General features: G+C 34.9%; 2 protein-coding genes across 4 annotated transcripts; both read right to left on the reverse strand.

Moving 5' to 3' along the window:
• Window positions 1–159: 159 nt before the first annotated feature.
• LOC105333918 (phospholipid scramblase 1) lies at window positions 160–8,136 on the reverse strand. The gene is made up of 10 exons (XM_020069615.3): window positions 7,903–8,136; window positions 5,076–5,131; window positions 3,715–3,825; window positions 3,241–3,318; window positions 2,420–2,496; window positions 1,974–2,104; window positions 1,469–1,592; window positions 974–1,076; window positions 575–633; window positions 160–477 (listed from the first exon to the last, which is right to left on the reverse strand). Exons 2-10 carry the CDS (start codon window positions 5,113–5,115, stop codon window positions 439–441), a joined length of 762 nt encoding a protein of 253 aa, XP_019925174.2. The 5' UTR covers window positions 5,116–5,131; window positions 7,903–8,136; the 3' UTR covers window positions 160–438.
• Window positions 8,137–10,166: 2,030 nt separating this feature from the next.
• Window positions 10,167–16,180, reverse strand: LOC105333920 (phospholipid scramblase 1). Of its 3 annotated transcripts, none has more exons than XM_011437145.4 (11): window positions 16,057–16,180; window positions 15,783–15,897; window positions 15,645–15,692; window positions 15,222–15,332; window positions 14,700–14,777; window positions 13,636–13,712; window positions 13,331–13,461; window positions 12,405–12,528; window positions 12,078–12,180; window positions 10,810–10,868; window positions 10,167–10,662 (listed from the first exon to the last, which is right to left on the reverse strand). In XM_011437145.4, exons 3-11 carry the CDS (start codon window positions 15,676–15,678, stop codon window positions 10,618–10,620), a joined length of 762 nt encoding a protein of 253 aa, XP_011435447.1. In that variant the 5' UTR covers window positions 15,679–15,692; window positions 15,783–15,897; window positions 16,057–16,180; the 3' UTR covers window positions 10,167–10,617. The 3 variants fall into 3 exon arrangements, with proteins under 3 accessions (XP_011435447.1, XP_011435448.1, XP_065942865.1); XM_011437146.4 differs by having other exon boundaries at window positions 15,774–15,897; XM_066086793.1 differs by lacking the exon at window positions 16,057–16,180 and having other exon boundaries at window positions 15,774–15,904.
• Between the last annotated feature and the right edge of the window lie 738 nt (window positions 16,181–16,918).

Here is a 16,918-nt window from a genome sequence, read left to right on the forward strand (position 1 = left end):
GTGTAATTAATCTTAAAATTCATTTAATTTTTTAAGAAAATTAAGAAATGTAACATCTTTGAAATTGAAAAAAATATTGTATATTGGTGCTCACTGTCCTTGGGTGAAGAAATAATAATAAAAGAATAAGAATATAATGTCATGAGAAAAACCCCAAACAATAGAGATCTTACTTTATTTCAAAAATAATATATTAACAAGGTAAATGGTGAGTAAAACTTGTTTCTTATAATTTATGAAAAAAGCCTGTCTTATAGCAAACGTGTCATCTTTCGCCTGGTCCATGGAAACATTCTGAGTTAATAAATACTAGAAGTAAAGGAATGGCAATCGATAGAGGTTAACTGAGTATTCAGTTGCGCTAGGCTATCTTCTTCAACATGTAGGCGCAGGGTTTCAATTTCCGTTAGAACAGTGATGTAGATATGTTCATTCTAATTAGTAACTGTGCTTTGCTCTTTCAAAATACATGAAGTCCTGGAAAAGAAAAGGAGAATAAATGTAGTGGAGAAATGCAAGGACTGGTACTGGTTTATATGCAATGACCCGTTAATTAGGTTATTTCGCAACTCACCACAAGGAAAACAGCGCCAAACAGCAAAGCCTTGGCTGGTACAGGCATGTCCAAAGGAACTGTTCAAAGGTAGAAAAACAGGTAAAATTGCCAAACATAATGGCCCAGTCTGATTAAAATCAAACCTTCCACCACCAAACCATGAGAAATAAAGGAAATAGTGGAAAGTTTTATTTTGATCAGGGTATTACTGACCACTGACCTGCATTAAACAGTATACCGGAGATGGTTAAAGTAGTATGAGTTGTGAAATAATATTAAAAATGTTGCTTTGTCCGTTATCTGAGCTTGTTTAGAACTATTTTTAAAGAATTTTTTTACATAAGAATTTTTAAAGCAGTAACTGTATGAAATTTTGTACTTGATAAGAACAGACAAAAAGCAAAATGGTCTCCTTACAGGTGACACCGAACGTGTCTGCGTCCGTAAACGTTTCACGTCCACATCCGGCCCAGCGTTTGAACATCCGGCCCAAATATTTATCTTCTGCTTGATCTGTAACCTGTTTACACAAAAATACGTTGCCTAAAGTCTAAGAAGAACTTGCATCCTTTTGAATTTAACTCTTTCATGTCAATCGGCAAATGGCAATGTTTGAATACAACATAATTATGTCCGATTACAATTAATTCTGTATGAAAAATATTGGACAGTTTTAAATGTATATGTGGCGTATATGGAGTAAAATTGTTGACACCAGTTTGAGTTAAAATATACATCATGCTTCTTATAATTAGACGTTACACGTCCTTTCTTAAACTTTCGTCCAGAAAACAGATTGCCTCAGAATTCGACATATTGAAACTTTAAATATACTTTGGGCGTAAATCTTGATAAATTTCAAAAACAGGTGAGTATAGATGGCCAAAAAAAACACGTGCACGTGCATCTCACCGAGAATTCGATGTCGTCCGTGCAGTACACGTTCTGACACCCCCAGCAGCACGGTCCTCTCAGCACGAACATCTCCTGTCGGTTGGCGTCCAAAACACGGATGTGGGGTTTCCAGGCCGATGTACTGCAAACCAAAGTACTAAGTAGTCACCATCTTCACTATATACTCACCAAAGCAACAAACTCCATTACTAAGTATGACCATCATGGCCACATTAAGAAATGACATCGGTATTTTTTGTCTGGTTGACAAATTCAACCATCATTATTTATTAAACCTTGACAAAGATTTTGAAATATATCAGGGTTTTTTTTTACATTTAAGATTATATTAACAGAAACAAAAGGCCCTAGCATTGCAAGTATATATCCACGATCTTTGTTTTCTGAAACTTTATTCACAAGATTACATACTCAATGATTTTCAGAAAATATACTAAAACTGCACTCAGGTTTGTTAGACGCCATATCTGTTTTTAAACGCGAAAGCTGCGAAAGCGCTTACTGTTGCTTGGCATAGCCAATAATGTTCCCAACTGGAGCCTCGATTGCGACCTCGTATCCACAGGAAGAGTTGGTGGCACACCAGCAACAACCCGTGCAGCAGACGAATTCATGGCGGACACTCATCACCTCCTACAAACAGGTTAAGTCAATCGTAATTTGAATCTGCAGCTGCAGTTTGATATGAAGAAGGGTATATAACTGTAAAATGGTGGCAATGGTGGCTTGGGAAGGAGTATGACTACCCACACTACGCCCACATATACTTGACATCCATAACTATAACTATTCACTGATTCGTTTAAAGCCTCTGCGAAAGTTGTAGTTTGGGTATCAGGATATCACAAACTACCACATTCTGTTCCGTATATTGCAAACCCAAACTAAATGTACTGCAAATGTAATTATCAATAATGTGAACAATTATTAACAATATGGCGTTCTGACCTGTCCGTTGTTGTCAGTGATGTGTATGACGTAAGGCCTGTTTGGTCCACAGACTTGTCGGCTGCAACAGTCGGACTCTGGTAAAAGAAGAAAATCAGAGTGGTGTCATCAAAACTAAGTCTTATTCAGTATAATCCATATTGTTTATCTAAATAATTGTGCAATAAACTTGTTGCCCCTCAGGGGTCCCTAATTTGTCAATAAACTGATTTGATTTGATTCTATCGCTTACAAACTCTTTACATACTCGTAGGGGGATTATTCGAACTTTTAGCCAAGTGGTAATTGGATGCGACTCCATTTTCTATATCCTATGGGGCATAGATTTCAGGACTTATAACTTGAGATTTCGTAATAATTTTGGCTTTTTCTGTTTTTACGGGTTTAACCACATTTTGACCTTTGACAATTCTTATTATTTAGTCATATCATGCAGTGCTACTGGCTCTACCTAGAGAGATACGTGTTATTGTCGTTCCAGTCCTATGAATGCATATACTGTATACGCCGTATACAGTATATGCATTCATAGGACTGTAACGACAATAACGTATAGTCACTATACGGTGAAATATTCGCCCCTGTTTTATTTTCGCCCCTTTTCGCCTTCGTTGTCAGTGGGCGAATTTAAGACTGCGCTAAATCTAAGGTCTTATCTTTCTTAAAATACTGGGCGAATTCAATGCATGGCGAAACTATTTACAAGTGTAGAAGGGCTAAAATTACAAGGGGCGAGAATATTATAACCCTGTACACAGTAGTCACTAGTCAGTGGATGTATATACAGTATCTTCTTGACCTGAAATGCTTCCTTAACTTACCCTCTTGAGCAAAGTAGCACTGTTGACCCATGCTGTTCTTGACATCGTATTTATTCTGTGTTTCATATCCACTAAGCACTGAAAAAAAGAATTGCAAAATTCTCATTATCGAGTTATAACAATGTGGAAAACATATGAAATTTCCTTTGCTGTTTCAATTAAAAACGATGAAATCATGCATTAAAAAGGATAAAGACAGTATACGAAAGCAACAGTAAATCCTCTCTGTAGTGTGGTAGGAATAAAATAAAATACTAGTACGTACGGCTTAGCAATTTTCATTTCATGTCACTGATATTGTCATACCGCATGCCATTATAAGGTGGTGCAATAAAATCAAATTTGATTTTTGTTTTGTTTATCTTTATCGCAATTAATAATTTTTAGCACAACAGTTTAGGAAATTATCATTGTTGCTCGTGTAACCAGGTAAAAACAAGAGTATGCCGTTCATTTCTATCAATAAACACGTACTTTCCAGTAATTCCACCCTTTGCTTTACAATGATCTGGTCAAGTGCTCCCAGATATTCCAACCCTGGGGGTGCGCCAGTGACGGCCTGTGGGGCGCTCATCCACTCAACTCCTGTAATAAACAAATCATATACATATAAGAAGATCACTAGGATAGGAGCACCAACTTAATTATACTTAATAATTTAGCAAGCTTAGAATAGCACCAACATTTTTATGATTATCTTCAAAAAACAAAAAAAATATCCCGTACAGGTAGCATGTGCGCGGATCCAGTATTTTTTCTGCCAGAGGGGGGGGGGGGGGTTAGGGGGATAGGGAGGGTCTGAAGCATATTTTTGGTAATTCTTCTATGTAAATTTCAAGAAATTTGAATTTTTCGGGGGGGGGGGGGGCTCCCACAGCCCATCTCCCTAGATCCGCGTTTGAGATTAATTGAATTGTAATGCGCGTTGAGAACAAACAGTTTACTTTAATTCAACATTGATAAAAGCATCGTTTTACTTACTTAATTACAACGTTATGCTATCTGAACCAAATTATTTTATTAATCCCATTACAATTGTACAAAGATATTATATAAATGTTTTAAGCAGGCGTGAGTAACATAGTAACTTGTTTCTGTTTGCTAAGTTCATCCAATAGAGTTAATTAAACAATAAAATGCTTGCTTTCCTAAGTGATTCATGCGGGATATGAAGGTAATGATCATTGCAGAAAAAAATAAAGAAACCAGTTAATGTGCGGCCATCTTGTACATTTGTGGATTAGAATGTAAACATTTCTTGAACTGGCTTGTTTCTGCCCAAAACTGGTCAAAAACTGTCTCCAAAAAATACAAAGGCAATAAATATGAAATCCTACATGTCATTTTGTTTTAAAAAGTATTCATACAAGAATAGGACAATACTCTTTTAATATCTTAAAACAGCTGTCAAACTGCGCAGCCACAGACCTATTTTGAAGATTTTAAAATCTGAAAAAATATGGAGAGGTTTCATTGGTGTTCTTCATATCCAACATAAATCACCATTAAGAAATTTGTTGTGTACCGGAATCATTTTTTACTATTATGAGCTGATCATTATATATGGTTGGAGCGTGGTCAAATCCAATAAAGCCCGAACATTTTTCTGATAGGTTTGATCACATCGCGGTCGTAATGATAACCGCATAATTTCCTTAGTACTTATATACTGTATTTATAAACTTTTCAGAAATATTACGATTAAATTTAAGATATGAAAAGGCGGGTTCAAATAAATACAATTGTACAATCATGTGAAGCTTTCTTGAATCTTAACTTTTGTAATTTATAAAAACAGCATATTATTCCTTTTATAGAAATGGTAGCTTACTGACCTTGGTTGGGCTGGTTCTGGATAGGCTGTTGGCTGGCCATTTCGCAATTTTGATCTCTAAGACAGAAAAATAAACAAATAAATACTTTGAATACAATTGTTCTGGACTATTCGGATATAGACAATTAAATATACTAGCTGTTATGTGCTGTACAGTTTTGTACTGTACCGTAATGTACTAGTTTTTTATTATAACTTACTGTACTGTACCTTTCTGTACTGTGTCGTAATGGACTGTTCTGCTTTGTACATTAGTGGACTGTACCATGCTGTACTGTACGTAATGTACTGTTCTATTCTATTCTGTCTATTATTGTACTGTACCGAAATGTACAGTTCCATACTGTACTGTACGTAATATACTGTACATTATTGTACTGAACGTAATGTACTGTACATTATTGTACTGAACGTAATGTACTGTTCATTACTGTACAATACGTAATGAACTGTTCAATATTATATATTACTGTATTGTATGTAATGTACTGTTCTGTACTGTACTGTACGCGTAATGTATTATTCTACACTGTTCGTTACTGTACTATGCGTCCGTAATGTACTGTACTGTACCGTAACATTCAGTTCTATATTGTATATTACTGTACTTACCGTAATGTACTGATCTACAAATGTCCTGCATTGTACTCCAATGTTCTGTACAGTAATGTACTGTTCTTTATTGTACATTTCTGTACTGTATTGTAAGTGGTACATTGTATTATTAAAAGAACAAGATCTTGTTACAATTTTTAAAATATCCATTTCGATTTGGGAAGTCATATATAACGTATGCGATCTAAGGCCAAATCAAAATAAGAAAGAAATGATTTCATGTAATGTAGATAGGTCAACACTTGCATGAATAGGTTGATACATTGTACGATATCACGGTCTAATGGTGTTCCTATGGGGCCACTTCGACCTTCGCACTTTCGCCTTTAGGTCGAAGATGCGAGAATGCAAAGTTGCGAAGGCGAAAGTGCGAGAGTGCGACGGCGAAGGAGCGAAAGTGCGAAGATGCGACGACGAAGCGCGAAGATGCGATGGCGAAAGTGCAAAGGTGCGAAGGCGAAGGAGCGATACTACTATCGCTCATTCGCCTTCGCAACTTCGCACTCTCGCCTTCGCAACTTCGCACTTTCGCCTTTGCCTTTTTTGATAGCATTCAGAAAGTCTCGGTCGATTACATAGAATTTGATGCAGGCACGTACCGTACTCGCCAAGGTTTTCCGATTAATCCATGATATTATTGGTACGCATGCGCTAGGCCGTTGTTTTATAAATATTTTAATGTGTATATGTGACATATATATTTACCAGAGCTGGCTATGTCTAATCATTATATACTCCATATAAAATGTAATGTCCGCCATAATGTATACATGTACATATGCACTTCCAGACTCCTATCACTTACCAGCTGTCAGTTTACCGTGGATCAAACACAGTAAGATTCTAATTTCATAATGGATCAAGAGGAGGAGAGGGGGTCTGCCCCCCGAAAAATTCAATATTAATAACTTCACACATGCAGTAAAGGGGGGGAGAGTCCGGATCCCATTCCCCCGGAAAATTTAATTTTATTAAATATATATAATAAAATCTCCAAAATATGTCTCGGACCCCCCCCCCCCCCTTCGACAAATATAATTATCCATCGAGCCCCCCCCCCCCCCCCCCCTCCAAGAAAAAGTTATGGATCTGCGCAGGCTGTTGTCAATAAATTCTAAAAAGTTCATCGTCTGCCTCAGATGTCCTTTTATACAGCTAAAATTTTCTTTTAACGATAGTGAGCTCCACAATTATAAAAAGGCGGAGGCGAAAGTGCGAAGATGCGAAGGAGCGATAGTAGTATCGCTTCTTCGCCTTTGTAACTTCGCACTTTCGCCTTCGCATCTTCGTGCTTCGCCGTCGCATCTTCGCACTTTCGCTCCTTCGCCGTCGCACCTTCGCACTTTCGCCTTCGCAACTTCGCACTCTCGCACCTCGACCTAAAGGCGAAAGTGCGAAGGTCGAAGTGGCCCCATCGGAACACCATACGGTCTGGACATACAATGTGCCTTGTATCGAGTTATATGATGTCCAGATTTCTCCCATTATCGATCTTTGTATCGCTCTTTCGCAATAGTTCTTTTTCTTTGTACTGCTAGCTAGTGATGAAACACCCAGACAAAATTTTGATTCTTTGTTTTGTATGATTTTTCTTGTTCCAAAATCCCGACAGATAATAAAAAGAACATGGAATACCATGTACATTAAATTTTACAAAAATTAATTTTCATTCAAGGTTTCATGGTTTAATAGAATTGTAGGTAATTGTATTATACAATTACTGTCAGTGTATACATGTATAACAGTACACAATGTGACACTGTCATTTGATTAATTTGTAATAATGGGAGAAACACGGTCATAACCAGAGTTCGCTGGTAATCGATCAAAAATTGATCCGATGAAACGAATTAATTCGAGTTTAAGAATTACCAGTAAATAGAGTGCACTTGGTTTTTAATACCACCAACATATATAAATGTGCAAGAAAATTTCGTAATTTAGAGAAATATTTGAAAGTTTGGCGCTTTTTATGTCATATTTTTACTTCCCCTTTCAAAATAGAAATGCAGCAAATGCATAAATAGTTATACAAAGTACCTCGAAGCAGGCCCGAGTCTGAAGGACATTATTGTTTATTATACCGGGTATATATGAGCTTAATATAGTTTAAATACCCGATAAATGCAATATCTAAATATTAACTTTATCAATGTTTACTTTTTTCTACACATGAAAAATATATTACAGCATCATAAATTAGAAACACCTACCCTAAATTGTTGGTTCAGGCGCCCTGAGTTTAGCCACTCGAAACTATAAAATGGCCGAATCAATTACTGCTTGTGTTTAGGTTCTGTTTGGGTTGGTTGGCAAAACAACATTTTGAAATTTCGTTTTGTATAATTGAAAGTCCGAGGCTTCTTTTAATTTAAGCTGCTTAATTCAATAGCGGTTTATGCACAGGTTAAATGTCCACTGGATGTAGAGTACTTATTTGTTGATCTACCGGTGTCCTGGTTTTGCTAACAGGTCAATAATGAGTTGAATACTTATTTCCATGTGTAGTCAAGCACACCTGGCCACTATGGTCAGTGATTGCTTCCTTCATTGCTTCCTCCTTTGTTTTATTGATAAGCATTGGTAATAAGTGTACTCCCCACTCAATTAAATGTGAACAGTATTAATGTCAAAGGGGGGAAAGCCGCAGAACTAAAGCTTGTTCAGACACGCATTAATTGGTTGTTTTAGTTTTACATTTTGTTGCAGTAATTATTAATTTGACCTACTTTTAAATACTAGCACAGAAATGGCTCAGTGCAATACATAAAAAAGTGCCGAAATTTACAACACTTCCGTAAATGTTGTTTATATACGATTACCGCTGAATGCCTTTAAAAAAATTAACTTGGTAAAGGACAGGATCCATAATTTTGTACATGTGTCATATTCACACCAACGCTTATAATTTCTCATCATATATTTTATCATTTATTTCGGTGTTAAATGTTGTATCAACAAATTAATAATAAAAAAAGTACATGTAAGTAATTTGTTGTTCATTGAATGAATGCACTTCCTATCTATATAGTCATTCTGAAGGAACTCTGATCTACTTTTAACATACGCTGAAGACGTGGTTAGTCAAGAAAAACAGGTATAAATTGCCGAGGCGTACCCGAGGGCATTGGCGAAGTTATAATACAATCAATATTGGTTCTTGGTTTAAATTGGTTTTTTGATTTCAATCCCCAAATGCTTTGAATTGGTTGTCCATTCCTTATTCCGATTAAGAGAGTTGAGTTGCCTATATTGTCCTATTTAACAAATTTAAACATTGTGATATTGAAGAACTTTTTTCTAGGTAAGTTTATTCTGTATTACTGATTGCAGCAATAATGAAAAAACATTATAGAAAAAAAAACCCGTGAATTTTATAAGTATGGTTAAAATATTTGCTTTGGGTACTGTTTAAGAGAGAGGATTTGTGAGTGTGTCTAAAAATTGCAGAATAATATGTACATGTAAAATGAGATACTAGTATATATAGGTTTGATTTTAACTTGTATGAAGAGGAAGAGTAAACAATGTGAACCTTGATATGATATAATGAATCTTAAATAGATAATATGTTATACATGTTCACTGTGATATCAACTTGGTTGGTTACGTGATTTAATGTTTGATCACGAACCAATTTTACATATCGCTGTCAACCACTTGTAATCGTTATTTTGCAGGTTTCCTATATTTACACGCGCAACCACCCACCCCCCCCCCCCAAAAAAAAACCCAAAAAAAACTATACAATTTTTTTTATTTAAAAAACCCGGAGCATTGATTGATGGCACAATTCTTCGATATTCTGTTATAAATATTGGTACATTGAGTTGTTATTGAGTTGTACATTGTTAAGTATAAGATAATATATCATCAAGGACTTATTATTCAATCAGAAGAACAAAAATATTCGTAGGAAAATAACTTTAAATGAATATGACCTGAGAAATCGATCTTGATTGCAGTTATAATCTTTTTATATATTACATTTTTTATTGTAACTTAATTAACAAACATATATTTCAAACATTGTCAAATGCATGTGTCACGTGTTTACATGTATATTATATCAACCCACATCTGTAAATCTATGTTATGAAAATACAAATCCCGACATGTACTTAAAAGTAAAAGGAAATTGACACAAAACCAGAAACGGCTAAAATAAAATAAACAAACTCTGCAATGGTTAACAGTCGGCCCCATGCTCGATGTGACGCCAAACAACATCAATAGACTCCGACAAGACACCGGTCTTATAAAAATTAGACCTGTTAAACCGCTCCTCTGCGTTACGCTTCATACAATTTAAAACTGCTCCTCCAAGATACGCTAAAGCATTTTACAAGTTCAATTTTAATTTGGTCAACAAGACATGTCGTGCATTTTACACTAATTATAAGTTTAAGGTAAAATAAAGATTGAGCACATACATGTAGAGTTTTATGATGATCGCTATTGAAAAACATAACAACAGTTGTTTTATATACATTTTCATTTTTAATAAAATAAACTCTACAAATCACTCATGCATACAATCACGGTAAAAACTGGCACGGGCTATATTACCTTCAGATATCACTGAGATATGAGGAAAATGTCTTTTAGATAAATTGAGTGAATATTTTCACAAAAAAAGTATAAACTAAGTTGGAATGTATTAAAAACAATGAAAAAAAACCGTCATCAGATCCAAAGTAACATACAGATACACGTTGATAAACCTTAAAAATAATTGTACCAATACTATCACAGGAAATGTAAATACAATTTCTCCATATTCTTGTACACTGTATAAAAATAAAACATGTTCTAATTACACTACTATAGTACATGAAAAGTTAAGTCGATTGTTACTTAATATCTTCGAATATAGTAATGTCTTTGCTGATAATTCCTGCTTGTCTCCTTTATCTCTTTTTTCTCCTTTAGTTGTTGTTGTTGTTCTTTTGTTGTTCGTAATAAAGGAAATCCTTTAATAAGGAAAGGAAAATTACGTAAAAAAATAATCTTTGAAAATACATGTAGTCTATTGATTTATAAATGCGTTTAATTCAAAAACTCACAACTTTGATTTATTGTACATGTAATATCAAATGAACCTTTTATTGTATACATACCACTAAAAAGAGTGTTCCAAACAATAGGGCTTTGCTTGTGATGGCCATGTCTGCCGGAACTGGAAAGTATTGAAATTAAACCCTTTTTTAATTTATTAATCAATTATCCATAAGCTTCAAAGTGTCGAAACAAATAATATATGCTAGGCATTAATCATTTTCACGATTTATTAATTTCAATCTTTATGTATATGCTAGTCTTAATTCTAATAGTTAGTTAACTCCTGATGAAAATTTATTTTGGTCAAACTAAACTAAGACCTCTATGAGAAAATTCGGGTTGACATTTCGTAGAGCTACAGTTCCTTACGTAAACTACTGCGCTTATAGACGAGTTTGGACCCAATGGCAATTTCTTAAATCAGTTGTATCAATGTTTGATAATGAAAGATTCTAAGGACATTTCAATATTTACTTGTCTTGAAATGTTTCGAAACACCTTCGCCGGTTCCGGGTACATAGAGTGAAGTAGTGTGGTTAGTTTATAGGTATTCTGTACCCTTGATCCGTCTTTCGTTTCGGTAAGTCCATTACTACATACAACGCACATTTTGAGTGCTGTAAATTTTCAGTTTTATTTGTATATGAGGAACTGTAGCTCTACATCCAACTGTAGAGCTACATCTCTACAGCCATCTCCCCCGTTGTCCCAGGAAGGGTTCATGCGGTTTGAACAATTTAGAATCCACATTAGATCGGGGTACTTTTAAAGTATTTAATATAATCTTCCACGATATATTCCTTTGTTGAAATCATTAGATGTGTTTTAAAAATGAAATAATGATTGTTAATTTACATTTAAAAAGTACTTTATAAGTGGTTGTATAGAAACATATTTAATATAACTACATTTAATATGTAAAACGTTGCATAATTATACTTGACTTGTTATTCTTATTCGAAATTATATAATTCCTTTTTGAACACGTGCGATTCATATTCAAAAACCATGTCTTCTAAGAATAGGAATGCGTAAAAGTAAGTTTTTTTTAAATATGAACAACAAGATATTGAGCATAATAGTACTAGTGCAACGTTTTTATTACATGCCACATAAACGAATGGATATTTTTTGGAATCCGAACAACGCGTTAAAAACTACATGTACACAATCCAAATTTTGTACACCCTATTCTTTATCCCGATAGACTTCATTCTGCAAATTGCACGTTAATACTGACAAACAAAGGTTGCTATGCACATTTCCCTGTTTGTTGTAGAGATCTAGTCGGAATTAACCGACAATATAGATTTTTGTCAACACTTACAGGTGACACCGAAAGTGTCGGCGTCTGTGAACATTTCACGCCCACATCCGGCCCAGCGTTTGAACATCCGGCCCAGTACGTTCTGCTCAGTCAAGTCTGTTATCTGTTTATGAAAAGAAAACCAACAGAATCAGTCAAAGCTGGCCACCAATTCAAAACATCAAGAAGGAATACCGATGCATGTATAATTTTTTTAGCAATAAATTAAACATTAAAATAAATAATCATACACATTTAATAAGTCTACGTTAATTTTCATAAACATTGCAAGATTCGTTTAAATCTTGAACAACACCACCACGCCCCTAAAGCACGACCAGCACATACGGGGAAATCGATGTCGTCCGTACAGAAGCAGTTCTGACAGCCCCAACAGCAGGGTCCCCTCACCACGTACATCGGCTGGCGGTTAGCGTCAAAAACTCTGATGTGGGGTTTCCACTTCGAAGACCTATCGTAAAAGGTCAAAGCAATGTAAAGTTATTACACTGGGAAAGAGGAGCATCATTTTTGGGAGTTGATTTTAGTCAACTCTACTATGCAGTTACTCTGGCAAACCGAAAGTGAAACAGTGTTTGGACCTAAGCACACATCATCACCGCTGACAAGATTTAGTTCTTGAAAATAATTGATAAATTCGATGTTATGTATCTTGAAGCATTGGTCTTTAAAAACGTATTTATGAATACCTTGAAAATAATCAGATGTTAAATAGTACGAACAAATTAGATATTTTTTGCAGTCGTATTTATTCATATGCCAGAGTTCAATAAAGTATCGTTCAACCATTGGCTGTCTTCGTAAATCTCCGACAAGCAGAGAGTCATTCTATATTTAGAGGTCGCGTCATCAAGCTATCAAGTGACCTGGTGTTCACATTCTCTTGCTTGTTGGAGATTAACGAGACAGCCGAGCATCTGGTTGAACGAGATTAGAGTTCATTATTGCTTGGATCCATACAATTTTTTGAATATTTCGATTACTTACACATGGTTTGATGGAATCAATTCTATCTTTAATCATTACACAACACGATTCATACGGGGTTTTTTTTTAAATTGTCGGAAAAGTCCGAGAATTCATATTATAAAAAATGTGCGTAATTCAAAGACAGATTATAAACTACTTGCCAAGCAAAGTAACATATCGTTGATTTTAAAATGAATAAAAATCGATAAAATCAACTCCCGTACTTCAGTACATTGATTTTTATTTGGTAATATTGGTAATTTTTTCATCTTAAGGTGACATACTGTTGTTTGGCATAGCCAATGATGTTTCCAACCGGAGCCTCGATTTTGACCTCATAGCCGCAGGAAGAATCCGTGGCACACCAACAACAACCCACGCAGCAGACAAAGTCATGGCTGATTCTCATTACTTCCTGAATTAGTTTCATGTACAAATTTAACAAATTTAACAAATGTGGAAAATGCTTTAATAATGAATGTAATGAGAGCTGAACTAGCACACGATTTTACAAATTCAATACAGGGTTAAAACTGTACAGTATATTAAATGGATGTGTTGATTTCTATATATTTTATATAAAATTAACCTGTTGTGAATTGTCGGTTATGTGCATGACGTATTCCCTCATCGGACCACAACAAATTCTGTTACAAAATTCCGATTCTGTAAACAGAGAAAAGATTGTTATCATCTCATTTACAAATACACGTACATGACAAATGTGCGGATCCTGAAAATTTTCCTGGGAGCTGGGCTGGAGGTTCTATAAGTTATGTCATGACTATCCCTCTTCAGGTGTGATAAAAGACAAGGTGATTTCCAATTATGTGTGGAGTCTTATCGTCCATGTCCATGATGCATCTATTTAATGTTCTAGGAGGTAATCCATTTTATCATCTTAAATATCATATATATATACTGTTGCCCTCGATATAAAACCTTACTACATTTTTTTTCTTTTTGTATATGTATATCTACTTTCAATTAGTATAACTTCATCGATGGTATTTTATCGTGACCTTTGATATTATCATTTTTTCGTAATGGTATTAATTTTATGTGGAGAGGGCATTTTAAGTTTTACGCCCTCCAGGTCAAGACACGCCCTCCTTGCATATTAAAATTCGTTTTGCTTGGGAGAAAATTTTATATTTTTTATAGCTGTTGCTTTTATAATTCTTTTAATATTATTTTGATTTTGGAAATTAAAGATGCTAACCTCCTCTTGGTTTGCTAGACAGAAACATGTTTTCTTCAAAATTACAGAAATGGTTCGTATATTATACTGTAATTGTTTTCTATTAAACAACAAAAAATAGAGCCTGGCATATTTTTCTAACATACATATAAAACAATTTTATTATAACAAGGCCCGAAACAGTTGTGATGCACCTTTAACCAAGTAGCCGTCTGAATTGTCATTCGAACAATTATTATTTTACGTATTTTTTAACACATTATGGAAATTATAATCAAAAAGTCTATGTTTTTGAAGGGGGGAGGGTAAGGTGATGCAACGTGTATAGATGTAAGATATTTTAATGCATGTAAAGGTATATATACATGTATATGTATTTTAATAGTTTGACAGGTCAACAAAACAATTTCTTCAACATATTTAGCGAAACCAGATTGTGTGATTAAACTAACCTTCCTCTGCATAATAGCATTGCTGTCCCACGCTGTTTAGAACATCATATTTGTTTCTCATTTCACAACCGGTGAGCACTAAAAAACAACATTAAAAAAATAAACGTCACACATATTGTTGACAACTACTTCATATACTAGGCTACAATCATTTAATGGAGCAATGAGTTTTGATAAAGTAAATATTTAAATAAAACTATGTAAATAAAGGTAAAGATTGAATATAATGCAAATATCTGCGTTACCAGGATATTTCTTAAATATTGGTAATTTCATAATTGTTCACCTGTCGAAAATGTTCTCACTAAAAAGACAACTCTAACTATATATAGTTATGTAGTAAGAAAAACAGGACACCCCATTTTAATCTGTCAAAAAATCTGAAACAAAGCAGACAATGGCTTTCTTTGGTTTAAATGTCTCAAGGTTCAATTAGAACTAGGGGAATAAAAAATGTCATCCTTCTCTATAATCGCATTAAACATTGGCAATTAGCAGCCTGTAAACAAAATGCTTCCTTACATTCCAAAATCTCAATCTTCTGTTTCACGATGATTTGGTCCAGGGCGCTCATATACTCCAGACCCGGGGGAATTCCCGTTATGCCCTGGGGCGACTGCATCCACTGCCCCCCTGAAAAACACAACGCCCAGTCAACTACAGATTCAATTAAAAATACCGGCATTTACGAACACTGGGTGTTGCCTTTATCATAAATGGCTCAGTTTAAACACCTTTGCTGAAATTGTCTACATTGTGTAGCATTTCGAAAAACTTTATATTATACCAGATTAAATTACATAAATACCCATTTTATAATTAAAAATTGTAATACTCAAACTCTAATTTTCCCGGTAGAATTGTCAATTGGTGCATTTGCCTCGCTACAAAATCCTCGGATTAAACCTTATACATGTAGTATATAAACTATAGATTGGTAAATACCTTGTCCCGGTTGTGCCTGTATGGGTAAAGCCATGGCGGATATGTCCCCTTTAAAATAGATATCAAAATATGTAAAATGCTGTAAAAAGTTATATTCATTCCGTAATTACTAATCATAACACGTCCCACCTGTCTCACCTTAGTTCCTCGGAGTCTCGGTCCCTGTGCCCTACCTATTCTGCAATATCCAGGATACCCGACGATGCTATCTGTTATTTTCGGAGTGTTTCGAAATGCCGAGATCGATCTGGCACTAAAAATATACACAACCCGAGTCATGCGCTTGGTTGCAAAATCTCCTCAGATCGACTGAATGCCAAAAACAAAAAAATTAAATGACTTTTTGTTACATTGTTTTGATGGCTGGTGTCGGTGTAGACCAGACACCGTTAAATTTTCAATGGGATCTTACCTTAACAGCCGAAGACGTTCAATTAATTGTTTCGTCCTCTATATTAACCCTGAATTACCCGTACATCCTTGTAATTTTGCAATTATTAGAGCGGATCCAGGATTCGTAGACTCGAGCAACCGAGTAAAACACTATATACAACGTTACATGTTTATGTTCCATTTAATTTTATATACCTTTTTTTTTTTTAGAATTTTATTGTAGTTTTTTTTCATTACTAATCAGATTTCGATCGAGTAATTATGTTTTTTAAAACTGCTTGGTTGCGGTCAATAACAACAGGACACAGTCATCTGGTCACAGCGTGGCATTGCCCTCTTGTCGGAATCACTCTCATCTAAACATACTACACTGTAAATTGGGTTAAATAAATATTACCTTTTGATTTACATTTCTGTGCAGTGTTGGTTTGTGTATGTATGCTTTGACCGCGATCGACCAAACTTAATTAAGGTCTTCCGTTTCCAACGGAAGACCTTATAGTGATTGTAATGTTTCTTTTTAAGGTCTTCCGTTACAACGGAAGACCTTATAGTGATTGTAATGTTTTTTATTATTAAGGTCTTCCGTTTCCAACGGAAGACCTTATAGTGATTGTAAGGTTTTTTATTATTATTATTTTTTTTTTTCCTTTTTTTGTCCACAAGATTTCTCGGAGATGGCTGGATAGATATTTTTGAAATTTTCTGGAATGAAAGACAATGATAATATCTCTAGGCGTTTTTTTCATTTTTTCAAAATTCATTTCCGGTCGTGCGTTTCCTGTCCCGCGTAAAAAAAGCTTGTCACCTCGAGATCTCAAAAACGGTAAAGTTTTGAACACCAAAACTTTGTGGGATGATAGACCTATAGCTGTAGATGT

The sequence above is a fragment of the Magallana gigas genome, chromosome 6 (genome assembly GCF_963853765.1).
Source record: "Magallana gigas chromosome 6, xbMagGiga1.1, whole genome shotgun sequence".
Classification (NCBI taxonomy): domain Eukaryota; kingdom Metazoa; phylum Mollusca; class Bivalvia; order Ostreida; family Ostreidae; genus Magallana; species Magallana gigas.

What these genes read in the sequence shown, in the direction of transcription:
- LOC105333918 (XM_020069615.3), bottom strand. Translation starts at nt 5,115, where the DNA reads ATGGCCAGCCAACAGCCTATCCAGAACCAGCCCAACCAAG. An exon ending in TCACTGACAACAACGGACAG is followed by an intron (nt 2,105 to 2,419) that starts GTCAGAACGCCA and finishes ACCTGTTTGTAG; the next exon opens with GAGGTGATGAGTGTCCGCCA. An exon ending in TTGGCGCTGTTTTCCTTGTG is followed by an intron (nt 478 to 574) that starts GTGAGTTGCGAA and finishes TTTCTTTTCCAG; the next exon opens with GACTTCATGTATTTTGAAAG.
- LOC105333920 (XM_011437145.4), bottom strand. Translation starts at nt 15,678, where the DNA reads ATGGCTTTACCCATACAGGCACAACCGGGACAAG. An exon ending in ACAGGCACAACCGGGACAAG is followed by an intron (nt 15,333 to 15,644) that starts GTATTTACCAAT and finishes TGTGTTTTTCAG; the next exon opens with GGGGGCAGTGGATGCAGTCG. An exon ending in ATTGGCTATGCCAAACAACA is followed by an intron (nt 12,529 to 13,330) that starts GTATGTCACCTT and finishes CTTTTACGATAG; the next exon opens with GTCTTCGAAGTGGAAACCCC.